Source organism: Liolophura sinensis, chromosome 6 (assembly GCF_032854445.1).
Source record: "Liolophura sinensis isolate JHLJ2023 chromosome 6, CUHK_Ljap_v2, whole genome shotgun sequence".
NCBI lineage: Eukaryota > Metazoa > Mollusca > Polyplacophora > Chitonida > Chitonidae > Liolophura > Liolophura sinensis.
The window spans coordinates 66,833,115-66,847,364 of record NC_088300.1 but is presented as its reverse complement, the minus strand read 5'-3'; the positions used below and the strand labels follow the sequence as shown (position 1 = coordinate 66,847,364).

At 38.1% G+C, this 14,250-nt stretch overlaps 1 protein-coding gene across 1 annotated transcript in view; it reads right to left on the bottom strand.

Annotated features, from left to right (window-relative positions):
- Positions 1 to 14,250, bottom strand: part of LOC135466556 (spectrin beta chain-like) — a 48,862-nt gene that overhangs the window by 21,899 nt on the left and 12,713 nt on the right. The window contains 17 exon segments of the mRNA XM_064744106.1: positions 254 to 350; positions 629 to 831; positions 1,281 to 1,445; positions 2,012 to 2,089; positions 2,402 to 2,518; positions 3,017 to 3,217; positions 3,643 to 3,887; positions 4,478 to 4,643; positions 4,899 to 5,037; positions 5,666 to 5,923; positions 6,500 to 6,682; positions 7,068 to 7,255; positions 7,493 to 7,605; positions 7,946 to 8,061; positions 8,330 to 8,502; positions 8,803 to 8,976; positions 11,439 to 11,590. Coding sequence (XP_064600176.1) covers positions 254 to 350; positions 629 to 831; positions 1,281 to 1,445; positions 2,012 to 2,089; positions 2,402 to 2,518; positions 3,017 to 3,217; positions 3,643 to 3,887; positions 4,478 to 4,643; positions 4,899 to 5,037; positions 5,666 to 5,923; positions 6,500 to 6,682; positions 7,068 to 7,255; positions 7,493 to 7,605; positions 7,946 to 8,061; positions 8,330 to 8,502; positions 8,803 to 8,976; positions 11,439 to 11,590 — 2,768 coding nt within the window.

Below are 14,250 nucleotides of genomic sequence, written 5' to 3'. Positions count from 1 at the left end.
CTAGAGAAAGGCTATCATGTAACTGCATAACCTTTCATGACAAAGAAGTTAAGAAAACAGTTATCTGTTATCTTACAAGTATATAGTAGTAGATTAACAGTCATTTATTGTCCACAAACCTTTAGTCCTATTGAGAAAAAGGCAAGAATCTGATTACCTACTTCACCATCATCAGAAAAGCACAAATTAAGCCATATGCTCCATTTTCAGATCTAAGGTTGACAAACGGCAGTAAAAAAAAAAAAGAACTTACAATGGTTTCATTGCACTCAATGTGGAAGTTCTGGATTCCATGAGCCACATTAATGTCCTCTCTCTTCTGATCCACTAATTCCCTCAGGTGAGACCACCTGCAGCAGACCAAAAACAAAACAGCCATTAATCACTTGGGGTTTTCACGCTTCACTGTGGGCAGTTATCTAACATGAAAGAAAATGCTTTTCAGTAATTTCAAGGATCTTATATCCCACGTTTTCCAGCAAATTTCCCGAGCCTATCAGTACAAACCTTCATTAACACTTTTCAAAAACTTATTCAAGGACTACACGTTCATTGCTTTTTTCTTTTTTTTGTAAAGATTAACAGTACATCGCCAATGCCATGCCAAATACATCACAGATGCACATACCTGGAGTTGAGCTGGTTCTGTCGTGCAATGATCTCCTCTGCATTAGGATGTTCTACCTGTAACAGTTGACGAGCCAACTGGTTCACGACAGCCACCTGAGAAGCCGTGGCATTCATCTCGTGCTCGAAACTCTCAAACCTGTGCTTCATGATGGCGATCTCCTCCATGTCATCCGTAACCACAATGGTGGTTAGGAACTTCTCCTATTAACAGAGCAGAAAATAATACTGTAAACTAAGGCACCATGAACGGCTAATGAATCCTGAATCAATACCCAAAATCAAAACAGAACATTATGCAAATCTTTATTTCCTCAGAATATTTATGTACTTATTTATTTGCTCAAGAATATTCACTTTATATGACAACAGTCAGGTTTATTGGGCGGTAATAACTGGAGTGGCTAGAGTAAACCACTGCCTTTGCCAGGTACCGGACAAACCTTTCGGCCTGAAGTTGCAAAACCAAATAGTGATTGGTAGGTTTTAACATATGACTTTTTCGGTCTCATGTTTGTCTTGGGTAACATATCTTTGAATCTGTAAAGACATTACCAGCCAGGGTTAATCCATTTTATTCATTTTGTGTGATTAAAATTAGGTGAGTGACGAGGTTACCAAACTGACCATCTACCCACAAATAAGTTACAAACCTTTTCGTCAACCCAGTTCTCTACGCCATCAGCTTCGTTGAAGAGTTTGTAGAGTGAGAGAGCATCGAGGAGCCTCTGCTTTCTGAGCTTGGCCAGCTCTAACAGCTCCTGGTAACGTCTGTCAATGCTGCCCAGGCGACTCTGGACATCAGGAGATTCTCTATCCTGAAAAAACAGCACATACAATTGTGAAACAAGGTAATCATTTGGTCATAAACATTTCTGAAGATCCACCCAAAAGCATCAATACATTCTACCAAAGATAAAACAAAAAAAATAGTTCACTGTTATCGAAACAATGCATAATAAATAAGTTAATGCATGGAAAAGACACAGGCATTATTCCCATCTCTAAGATAGCGATTTTTTTACAGTCCACAGGGTTATGTCCTCAGTGAAAAAAATTCGAAGGCCCAAACTAAAAAAAACGAAACATATCAAATGAAGTTCTGCAGTTTAATGGTTTTTAAAACTAATTAACTCTTAAGGAATCAGATGAAATGCAATATTTATAAATCGTTAATTTTACGTCATTTTTGAAATAATAAAATAAAGAATAAAACTTCCTGAGACCACTTTCACAAAACTTAGTCAGTCATATAACTCATAACTTTTTTCGTAATTGACGTTCTCTACATAATACATTTACAAGAAAAGTTGCAAAGAACTGGTATACAATGTTTTATAAAAGTGGCCCCTGGACGCAAAACTGCAAAAACTGTTTGACTGACCTGTTCCCCAAGGTTTGCTGCCTGTTCATGGAGGGCTTCAATAGAGCTCTGATAGTTCTTCAGCTCATCTGTCACCTCCTGCAACAATATCACAAACACATGTTATTCATTGATTTATCAGAATGATTGCTGTTTTACAGTGTTAAAGAATTTTTAATTTACAAAGCAGAATTCAGCTTTAAGAAAAGAGAAAAACCAGAGTGGCTTGAAAAAAAAAACACTGCCTTCTACCAGATACCTGGTAAACATCTTTACCTTAGACAAATTAGACGAAACACATGGACTCTTTCAGATATACCAAAACACCAGTCATCTAAAATTTCCAACCATGTAATTGATGGATTTATAATTCTGGTCAGATTATCCAAATTACGTCATCACAACACTTACCTTGTGCTTTTTGATAAGAGACTGAACACTGGCCTCGTCTTTGCCCACGTCTTCACTGGACACAAGACGAAGGGTATCCAACATCCATGTGTCCACATCATCCGCATCAGCAAAGAACTGAAAGGGCAAAACAAGATATCAAAAATCAATACACTATAACAAATAAGCATGTTTAAGGTATAACAAAAATAGCATATATACTGGCAATGTTTCATTTTTTTTTGTTTTGTTTTGACTCACGTCATCTAACTGTATGTCAGGCTGAATGAAATCAGATTTTCAGAGATATCACAGAAATCTTCAATTTATACTTAAGAGCAAACAGGAAACACAGTTGTCATTCCACAGACTGGAGATTCAAGTTTATTTATTTTATTTTATTTTTTTTTTCACTGCACAGCTTTCTTAGATTTATTGGTGTTTACGAAATACTCTAGAAAATTTCACTTATATGACAAAGACCAGCGTTATGGTGGGCAGAAACCGGGCAGAGCCTCGCAGAACCCAAGACCATCTGTGGGCTACTGGCACACATTCTCACCTATGAATGGAAAGGAAACCAGCATGAGGCACAGCTAACTAGTTATGTACATTAAAGAAATACCAACAACTCACCTGGTAGTAGTCTACAGCTTCGTTCAGCCTCTTGCGGCGATAGGCAGCTAGATCTATGAGACTTTCCCACTGCTGGTTGATCTCATCAATGCGTTCCTGTATTTTTTCCTTTCCGAAATGGCCCGCCTCAATGAGATCCGTGCCCACTTGAATGACTGTTTGCAGGTGGGTGTGTCTAGCTGTCATCTCATCCTCCATTGCCTGTAAACACCCATAAAGTAACAACTACTTATTGATTGATTGACAGACATGTAAAAACATTAGCACAGAATCTTTGTTCCATTGGCGAAACAACCTAAATAAACAGATCTTCATACTTTGTGATTTCCTTCACATATATTCAAAATCAACGATGTGTAAAGTAGCGAAAGAACTTTGCCAAAGTTTTCACCCAAACTACTGAGGGCCTATGCTGTGTAGTACATAGTTCATTCTTGCCATTTCGGTGACGTTTTGTGAGCAAACTGGTAAAGTACTACTCATGCATTGCAAGAGAGGCAATGGTCTGACCCCAAACCCATGTACATGGTAAAAGGTTACAGACGTAATCAGTCAATTCTGTAAATTTCCTCTTTAACATGATCTAAACCCCCCTGAACAATAGCCCAGGTACTGCATGTACATACCTTGTGTTTGTTGAGGAGGAGATGTACACTGGTTAAGTCGTGGCCCAGATCAGGAGAGGACATGAGCTGTTCTTTCTCGCGAATCCACCCTTCTTCGTCAGACATGTCCCAGAAGAACTGCCAGAGTTTGCGTGACTCCTCCAGGCGAGCTCTTCTGTCTGCTGCCAGGTTCCTCAGTTCCTCATAGGCAGCATCCAGTGTGTTCATCCTCTCCTGGATGATTTGCGGGTCACAAGGGCGGTAACCTGCAAACAACACACAATACGAACATTGTTTAGTTATCTCCGTACTTATCTGATTAGATGTTTGTATTGTATTAAAGATCATCTCACTTCTGCGAAAGTGTAAATTACTTCAGCCCAGAAGCCAACAATTACCACTGTTGGATCCTGGACTCCCCGCCCCCCCCAAATCTTTAATTTCTTTGAAGAATTAACCAAATGACATGAAAACACCAAGTATTATTTAAAGGAAATAGGCCATGAGAATCTTGGATATTTGTAATAATCCCATTCAGCTCTTTAAAGATCATTCAACAGTTACTTGGTCTTAAAGCGTACAAAAAAAAAAAAAAAAAAAATGTTATGTCCACCTGTAGCTCTAATTTTAGTGGAGTCTTTCTAAAGAATCATTCAACAGTTACTTGGTCTTAAAGCGTACAAAAAAAAAAAAAAAAAAAAAAAAAAAAAAAAATGTTATGTCCACCTGTAGCTCTAATTTTAGTGGAGTCTTTCTAAAGAATAAGATAAAAACCTGTATTCAAGCTTGTTTTTGTTGACAACGGTTATGGTGAATACTGTTTATCCAAGGAAGTACAGACAGTAATGAATCTCACCTCCAACCTCCGAAACGTCGCCATCCACAAACTTCTGGGCCTGGGTGTTGACCGTCTTCACTCGCTCCCCTACCACATTGATGTCAGCCTCCAGCAGGTTGTGTTTTTGTAGCAGGTCCTCTACTCCCATCAAGTGCTTTCCATAATCTTCTGAAAGCAACCGTGCCTGAGGAAAGAGACCAATATTGTATACCACAGATTTACAATCTTACTTGCACGTTTATCAACCACAAACCATGCGTTTCACACATGCAACGGTACAATTACAAGTTCAAGATACCCAACATGCCTTTTCATACACTTTTCTATAACCATATGATCACTTAATTTTTTATTTTTTCACTAAAGTTGAAAATAAAAATCCTGACGTTGAAACTATGGAAAAGAATTCTAGGTAGTGAAAACTGGTTAACAGCCTCACCTTGATCTCTTCCATCCAGTCAAGAATGTAGAGCATTTCCTGGAAGATCTTCTGTAAGTTCAAGGACAACTCCAGCCTCATACGACGAGCTCTCAACAACTCCAACAAGTAGTTCCACAGCCTAAGAACATTGTCCTTCCTGAGAAGTGAAAAACAAAACCAATGAAATACTGCCTAGTACCAGTTTACATGTGGCACTATAAAGTACCTTAAATTTTTACTAACTTAAGCATTGTTCTGCATCAGTACAGCATGGGTAACATTATCATATTAAGGAATCACATGGCAAGAGATAAGAAGAGAGATATTCCAGCTTAATGCTACAAATGATGCTTGTCTCGAGACAAACAAACATTATTTGTCTATTTCATTTGTGTTTATTCGAGAATATTTCATTTATACAATGGCAACCAGCATTATGGTGGGAGGAAGCCCAGAAACCCATGACCAAACGCAGACTCCTAGCAGACCCATAAATTTTTCAAAATGGTTAAGATAACATACACACTACCCACCAGACGTCTGTGTCACAACAGCTATTTGCTCTGAACAAATGTTAATGCAAGCGGAAAAAACTTAGAATTTTAATTTTACTAATTTAAGTCATTAGTTATGACTAACGTCTCAAGGTTACATGGGTTGAATATATTCTGGTTTAAGTTACATACAAATGTATGTCCACTCACATGTGCATTGTGACGTCAGACAACAAAAGGCAGAAAAAGACATTAATATATGAGAAACGGGTAATATGTTGTCCCGCTTACCTGGCATTGATTCTGTCTATATCATGGTAGTCTTCCTGTTCTAACTCTGTAGCCACGGACACCACAGCCTGCACTCTCTCCTCATAAGCATTGATGTCCGTCTCGATGGCCTCGTGTTTCTTCGTGGCAGCTTCCACAGCTGCTAGATCGATACCAAAGTTGTCCTGGGACACCAGACGTTGGTTTTCGCTCAGCCATGTCTCTCTCATGCCGGCTTTGCGGTCAAATCTTGCAGCCAACTGCTCCAGTTTTTCTTGTCTAGAAAACACAAGTTATGGGTTTCAAATTCAGGAACTTGTAATCATGAGCAAGTTTTTCTGTGCACAATTCAAATATGTGGCAAGTTTTCAATTTCAAGAATCTGAAAGGTAAATCAGAAGAGGTCCATGCTACTTTCACCTGTCCTTTGTGTTTATCACTTGCATGCATGTGACCACTTCAAAACATATTTTAAAATCCTTTCACTCATTTTAATCGGTGTATCTCTTGATAGGTCTCCCATTTTGGCACTTAGGACTAGTGACAATAACAACTAGAAGTCCTGAGACAGGTTTCATGAAATAAACTTACATAAGAACAAGGAATGAAAGCTTTGTTCTTCTATACATGCTCAAAACAGAGCATCATAACTAAGTTGCTCGACAACAAAGTCCTTTTTCATGGGGCCAGTTTGTTAAGAAATATATTTGAGTGAAGTCTGCTTGAAACTCATACTAAGTGTCTAATACTCTAACACAAAACAAATGGAGCTTTTGTCCAGATGTTTTTAATACCAGATTTAAATCTCAAAACACTCTGCATAGCTGGGTCGAGTAGTTTCTGCAGTGTTCTAACCTGATGAGCTCCTCTCTGAGGGCTAACTCTCTCTCGTGTTCAGATTTCTCCAGGCGATCCCAGGCCTTGTTGATGTCAGAGATGAGTTTACCCTCTTTGGGCAGGTATGGCCTCTGGTTGTTGGCTCTCATCTTACTTTGCAGGGTGAACAGGAGAACTTCCAGGTTTCCTTTCTCATCAAACCTGTAAGTGGCAATGAAGGCAGTTTTACAGATTTTAATTCTTTTTATTTTTACTGATTGGTTTCAATGCCGAAAGCAAACAATCACACCTCTCTGGTCAGCTGATGAGCCTTCTGTTAGGCTACAAAGAGCTGGATTTAATTAATTTATGATTAAATCTTTTACTACCAATGAATCATACTTGAGCATCTTGAGCATACATTTTTGGTATTACTCCATAGCTGTTGTAAGAAACCATGAGTGACCAGAAAATACAACACAGTGTTTAGCCAGCCACCTGGTATCAGGACGTATCAGCTACCTTTTACTGACCATGTTATAACATCAAAATTTATGCCTAAAATCTTAGCAACATGAAATTTACATGAAAAATATGATGTACTCACTTGGGTGGCTTTTCTACAGTTCTATAGGTATTGAAAGCAGCTAGTTGTTGTTGTACTCCGGAGAGTGAGTTGGCAAATTGGCGATCATTTAGGATGACAATGGTCTGTTCAATCCACTCAAGGAGACTGGAGGTGAGGCTCTCATAGTCATTGACCATGCTCTCTGTGTCGCGGGCATTGTCAATCACCTAATCAAACACACAAGGAATCATATGTTAAACAAAAGCTAAAAACACATGAACCCTAGTGCAGCATCTTTGTTATATAAATTATTATATTTAATCTCAAAGAAAAAAAAGGTAACATTAGGTACAAAGCATAGTACATAAAGAGAAGATCATTATGTCAAGTGCTGATGAAGGATTACATAACATGAACACTTAGACACAGTCCTACATAGATGTTTTAGCCATGGAAAAGGTTACCTTTCCAATTCTCTTTCCCTGTACACTCTCAGCCTTCATCTTGGAGAAGTAGTGGTAGTAAGTGACAACATATGTGATGATGGATTTCTCATCTGGAAATTCCACATTAACATCTGCAAACAGACAAGATCAGTAATAACAATACATATTTATTCAAACCACAAGTAACCAATTCTTGTTCTATTTCTTTAAAATACATGTGACTAGACACCAAGACATATGAAATTCATAGCGAGCCATTTTAACAACTAGAATTATAGTGAATAAGCAGCTCAGCTGGTTTATAATGGCTAAGTACCACAGTATGCTCGCTAATATATAATATTATATGAAAGTCTCACAGTACTGACAATATTTATCATGTAAATCAGCCTGCAACCATATTAACACTGGTGAATGGCTGTACCCAAAGCTGCTCTAGGATTACTGGTGAAATATTTTCCCACATATTACCTTCGGCATCTAAGAGTCTGGTGAGGCCCAGCTTTTCCTCCGCAACAGTGAAAGCATTGTTCAAATTGTGTATGGCATTAGATTTCTGTAGTTTTTCATACTGGATAAGATCAGATCTGCAAAAAGACAAAAGGTGACTTACAGGACACATTTATGATGTATGCTCAAGAAATTAACCTATGCAAAATATCCATAACTGTCAGCTTAAATTTAAAGGAACAGTATAAAATGTGAAATTTAACAAGTTTGTCACACTAAGGTGTGCTATTGGCTAATTTTAACCAGATACACCACACAACTTAAAATCACCATCATGCTGCATGTTTGAACATCAATTATCTCAGGGAAAATGCATAATACTTAACTTGTGGATCTGTGACTGACCTGTGTTTATGTATAATAGCATTGAATGCCAGGCCATCTCTCCAGCTAGTAGTGAAATTCCTGACATTAACATTGGGGTAGCCTGCAGTCTTCATCTGGCACCACAGCAACAGGGCATCTTTAGCGGACTTGGTCTCAGAGTTGTCGGTCTCCTCTATGGTAATGTCTTGAATCTGAAAAACGGTTACACGGTGAGAATCCAGCAGACAGTTTCGATATCTAGAACACAGACTTCAAAGAATCAATATTAAAGTTGGTGACTGAATCTAATAAAAAGCATATGTGCATAAATACCTATTAATTTCAAGTTACGAGATGAATTATAATCATAATCATTGAATGATAAGATCTATATGTTCCTGTAACTAAATCACCTGAAAAGATCTACTGATCACTTTGTAAAGCTTCTGAAATTCCATCTTGTAACAGACCATAAAATTTGATTTACATGTAATGTGTGAATAAACACCTACCTGGAATCTAAGAATGATGGTCCAAATGAGACCAAGGGTTAAGCGGGGGCTGCCGTCCACAATGTCGTGGGCTCCCATGTTCTCCAGATGCACTCTCTGTTCGTGCAGGAAAGTCAGGGCTTTGTCTACATTCTCCAAACAATGGATCCTCATCTTGCCTCTTGTTGGTTTGGGCTGTAATTCATATGAATGAGTATTTACGTCAAGTGCATTATTTTTCAAGGGCACAAAATGCTTGTGCACGTGACTTTTTCTTCAACAATTATAACAAATACAGTCACGTTTGATGAATCAAAAAAAGGAGATATGGTAAATGACCTAAAATTTTTCCTGAAGAAAAATGCACATTGAGAGGCAAAATAAATGTCACAAAACATTATTTTTGACAATGAACGTATATTTTCCAAATATAATATCATCCCACCATTCAAGCAACCCTCAAGCACTTTTCTAAGATCAACACAGCTTAATCATGAGCGAACTTTTAAGTCATTAACCATAAAACTGAATAGCTCTTGTACAAAAGATAACATTTCAATATTAAACCTAATACATGTAAACACAGAATACAATATTACAAACATGCACATAACAAAGGTATTACATGTATAACTATGTTACGTGTTAGTCACATAAACATGTAGTTAAGGATTTTTTCACAATTTACACAGCTTGGGTTACTGAGGTGTTTACAGTAAATCTTCAACATTTTTTGACCTCTAAAGCACTTATTTCAGTGAAATTCATGGATACAATTATTCTGAAAATGATACCAAAAATGACGTGTTTGTTTGTGTCACTAAAGACGCAAACTTCGTAAAACTGTGCAAATTATTTCTCTACACCCCATAGTTCTCTCAGAATGTTTCCAAAGTTGGTTGAAAAGGTTGAAGAACTAGGGCATGTCTTGAAAAGTGCTAAATGATCTGCCAATATTACTGCCCATTTCTGACCAGCTTAATGTTAACTGTTCCAGCTTTTGTCACAAGAGCACCACTGTATCTCTCAGAAGTAATTTCAACAGAATGTCTCCTACAAAGGAAGTTTTTCTCAGAACTTCATTAACCAGCCTTACATTACTACATTAACATTTTTTTCTGGTTAGGATACAATTTTACATGTACATATACATTACAATGCTCAAGTGTTACACTTAACACTTAAGTCGATATCTAATTCACTGCTCTGCTATTATAAGGTGGCAAACATGATTGCGGTCACCCAAAGCAAGGCAGAACCTTTATGAAACAACACTCGGGCCAGAAATATCACGATGGGGCTGCAGATTTTTACTACACTACCACCGTTGTTTACAAGAGAAATATTTGTGCCAATTACTTCAAGAGAGCTTTATGATGCCTAAGGGTGGAATTCCACAGGACAGTGGTCTACTATTCCACAAATATTTTCACAATAACCAGATGTGGTATTTGAATGTTTTTCTGTGTTTGGTACACATCTATTCCCCATTTACATGTAGCTAAACAGATTTGAGTCAACTCTCAACTTAAGCGGAATATTTTATGGTTATTTTCACAACTAATCATCAAACAAACTGACCCATTTAATCAATAATATGTTAAACTTGAATAGTGCACTTTTAAGATTTAGTTTGAGGTTTCTACTATTTTGAAACATTGAAGATCCAATTTTGACATTGGCATGCATCAGACACTCCATGTAACTGTATAGGGTGTTACATTCAGTTGACCTGGATGTGATGACATTTACTTCGATTCCACCATTTATCATAACACCAGTGCTTACTATGATGCAGAAATGTTCTGTCAAAAGGTCATGAGTGAACCCATGATACAAGCAGGTTGGGCAGACAGAAAAATAAATCATCCATCTAAAAAAAACATAGTGACATCACTGAAGTGCCAGTACATGTATGTACACTGGAACAGCTGTAGGTCAGCCTGAGTACAGTGTGTTGGGATGGAGAACTGAGCTAGCCTGACGACCCTCAGTGTGGCCTCATTCCCTCACAGTTCTACTACCCAATCAATAAAGCTATAATCAGCATCAGTACCAGGCTCCATACACAGCTCCAGCAGTCTATAAGCCACAGTGGATGCAACGGACCATTTATTTCAGAGGAATCCCAATGCAATGTCGTTCATCACAGGGACATTATCATTTACAATCTCATCTGTCCTGGGGTATGAAAAGACGATGGCAGATTTCCCTTTCCAGAAACGAGATATCAATTATTCCTGTTCAATGAACAGCTTTGTAATACAAGCCGTAGCAACTAGCCTTAATATAAGTCCACTTCATTATCTCGAAAGAAAAGCTAGGTCTTTCATGTTCTATGCATGTATGTTTAATCACACATGATCTCATTATCCAAACCTGTGTTAATTTCCAGTCCAAACATTCAAATTGATCACCCACCACTCCCACTGCCATTACATCACTACAAGGCTCGAAATATGTGCTAAATATGTAGAGCAAAATGCTAAAAAACTTCTGGTTTAGCCCTAGGAAAATGTGATGTTTTTTCTTTACATATCACAAAGAGTCATGTTGGGCATCAAAAACAACAGAGCAACTAAACATTTCAACCCCAGAATGAGGTTTAGTTATGTTCTCCTTAAGATGCATCTGACTCCATTCTGACTTGAACTTACCAGTCTTTCTCCAGACAAGACCTCGAGCAGTTTGATGAGGTTCTTGCCATCACGCAGATCCATGTACAGGTCTGAGATCCGTGAGCCTACACGGGCCAGGTGAGAGTTCACCCATTTTAGGAAAGTTTTCTTCTGCACAGCCTCACGCTCATCTGAAACACATAGAAATACACAATGTACACATACACGTTAATGAATGATTCTTTGTGTTGGCCAGACAGCGTACTTAGAACATATGACTTTACTGAAATGCATCAGGGGCTGAATTTATTTACTTGATTGATGTTTTACGCCGTACTCAAGAATATTTCACTTATACAACGGTGACCAGCATCATGGTGGGTGGAAACCACGCAGAGCCCAGGGGAAACCCACGGCCATCCACAGGTTGCTGGCAGAACTTCCCACATATCGCCGGAGAGGAAGCCAGCATGAGCTGGACTTGAACTCATAGGGACCACATTGGTGAGTGGCTCTTGGATCATTACGCTGCGCTAACCAACTGAGCCACGGAAGCCCCCCCCCCCCCAATCAGGGACTGAAAGGTTATAAATTATGAAAATATGCAAACATAAGCTGCCAGAATCTAAGAGTTATCAGACTAAACAAGTAACTGCTTAGTTTGTAGGCACAATATCTTTGATAACATACTTTGATTAACACTATTTTTATTACTGTTAGGTTAAAAAAGCCACCTTCTCCTGCTTTGACCCACTAACGCATTTCTTAATTCCTAACCATTCACCTTGTTTATGTTTTTAATTGTTTTGCGACTGTTACTCAGAAAAGGATGACAAAGGGATTCAGGAGATGACTAAAATTTATAACACACATGAAGATTTGGGCTGCTGTGGCAGTATGCAAATTTAATGCAGTAATCTAGACAGTGCAGTTTATATTCGTATGCATATGTGCAAGTTTATACAGAGAAACCAGTGGGTGTTGTAAAACCTGTAAAGAGTAATGTTCATGATGTCCCATTATAGCATCTATAATTATTCTATAAGAAATAAATCAGAACAGATAAATTTCATTGGTTGGCTTAGTACACATATCAGGAGCAAAAGTAAAAATGCAAGGAAAGAAGCCTCTTGTTTCCTGGCAACAAGAATTGAAAACAGGACTATTCTTGATTAGTAGTAAATTCTATAGGGGCAGTCAGGGTGACAGTACATGTATGTCACAACTGTAATGTTAACTTACATGAATCATACTAACAATGCAAGAGTTAACTTCAGTCAAAATAAAGAGAGAAAACTGAACATGTCAGATCTTGAAATACAAGTATCCAAAAATGGGCAAATGACAACAAAACATGAATACATTTAACTATTCCAATCTACATTAATACACAGCTAGAATTTCACTTCACTAGCCTACTAAATCCCCCCCCCCCCCCCCCCAGATACTCCCAAATTGGTCAATTACTGTAACAATGGCGTCTTTTTCTGTTATCAAGTTTCAGCCATTGGCCTGCAGGTCTTTGCGCTCGCAAATTGGATCATAATAAAAGCCACGCAGACAAAAGACCAACTGTCATCAGCATGACTAATACATTACTAATTCCTGATGTATCTTACAGGATCATTTGAAATTTGAACTTACAACATACATGTCCTACATTACTGCATCATATAAAAAATGTTATTAAATTAAACAATGCTCCTTTTATCATATGAAAATGCTTTTAGTTGTAGTTATCTGCACATGCACAAGTTGTGACTTGTTAGATTTGAACAATATAAGATTAACTGGCTTGTAAACTTTATAACCTCCAACTATCTTCAATAAACTGATGTGTACCCGTTCTTGATAATAAGAATGCCAGTTGTGACAGCTGACTACTCAGTCAAAAGTAACATGTTCAGCGATGTCAAAACACATCAAGTAAACCAAGGTCTTCATTATACACATGTAATTCAGTAATGAATTAAAAGTTTGGCTGGTGACAGGATAAAGAGGCAAGGTTTAGCTTCACATTTTTCTTCCTCTCACCGCTGCAGAAAATCCAGTTATATGAACATGTTTTTGTCCTGAAATATAGGTAACCCATATCCTGTTGAAATAATACCACAAATCATTGATTGAATGTCTTACCGGATAAAGCCTTAATCTTTCCAAGTATATGTCTCTCCTGCACATCCACTCCCGAATAATCTGAAGGTACTCCATTTGTTTCCATTATGCCAAGGCACACTATTTTTACATATATATATATATATATATATGATGCTGTGCCTCAAAACTTATGCATACACTGCAATAGTCTCTATTCAAATTTGAAACTTTCCGTTAATACAGGTGACACAGACACTTGCACTTGGCGCAAAGTGGTCATGTCCAAACTCTACACCTGGCTTGTAATATGTGAGATTGCAAAAATCAATACACTTAGGTGGCAGCGGTGCAGACAGTCCCCGAGCTGGTTAGACAGCAGCCATCCTGTACTCAGAAAAACTACACTGGGAAAGTTTGTTGGAGTCTGTGTAAGTGGCAGCCAGCTCCGGCTTCTCTGGTTGTGAACCCACTTGTTGTGGTGGGGCAGACAGGTTGACAGTGTCAGCCACACAACATCCTCTCTGGGTATATATATATATGTAGCTTACACAACAGTCAGTGTGATGAAACTGTAGTCTATCAGGGTGCCTAGACATTTACAACACACATTACCATAAATCCCTATTACTAGACAATTTCTGATTTTAATTGCTGAGCTCTCAACAGCTATGCATACATATATTCCAACACAGGCAGCCTGGTTCAGAGCAATGCTTCCTGAAACTCTGTAACTGCACTTCACAGTATGAGGTGA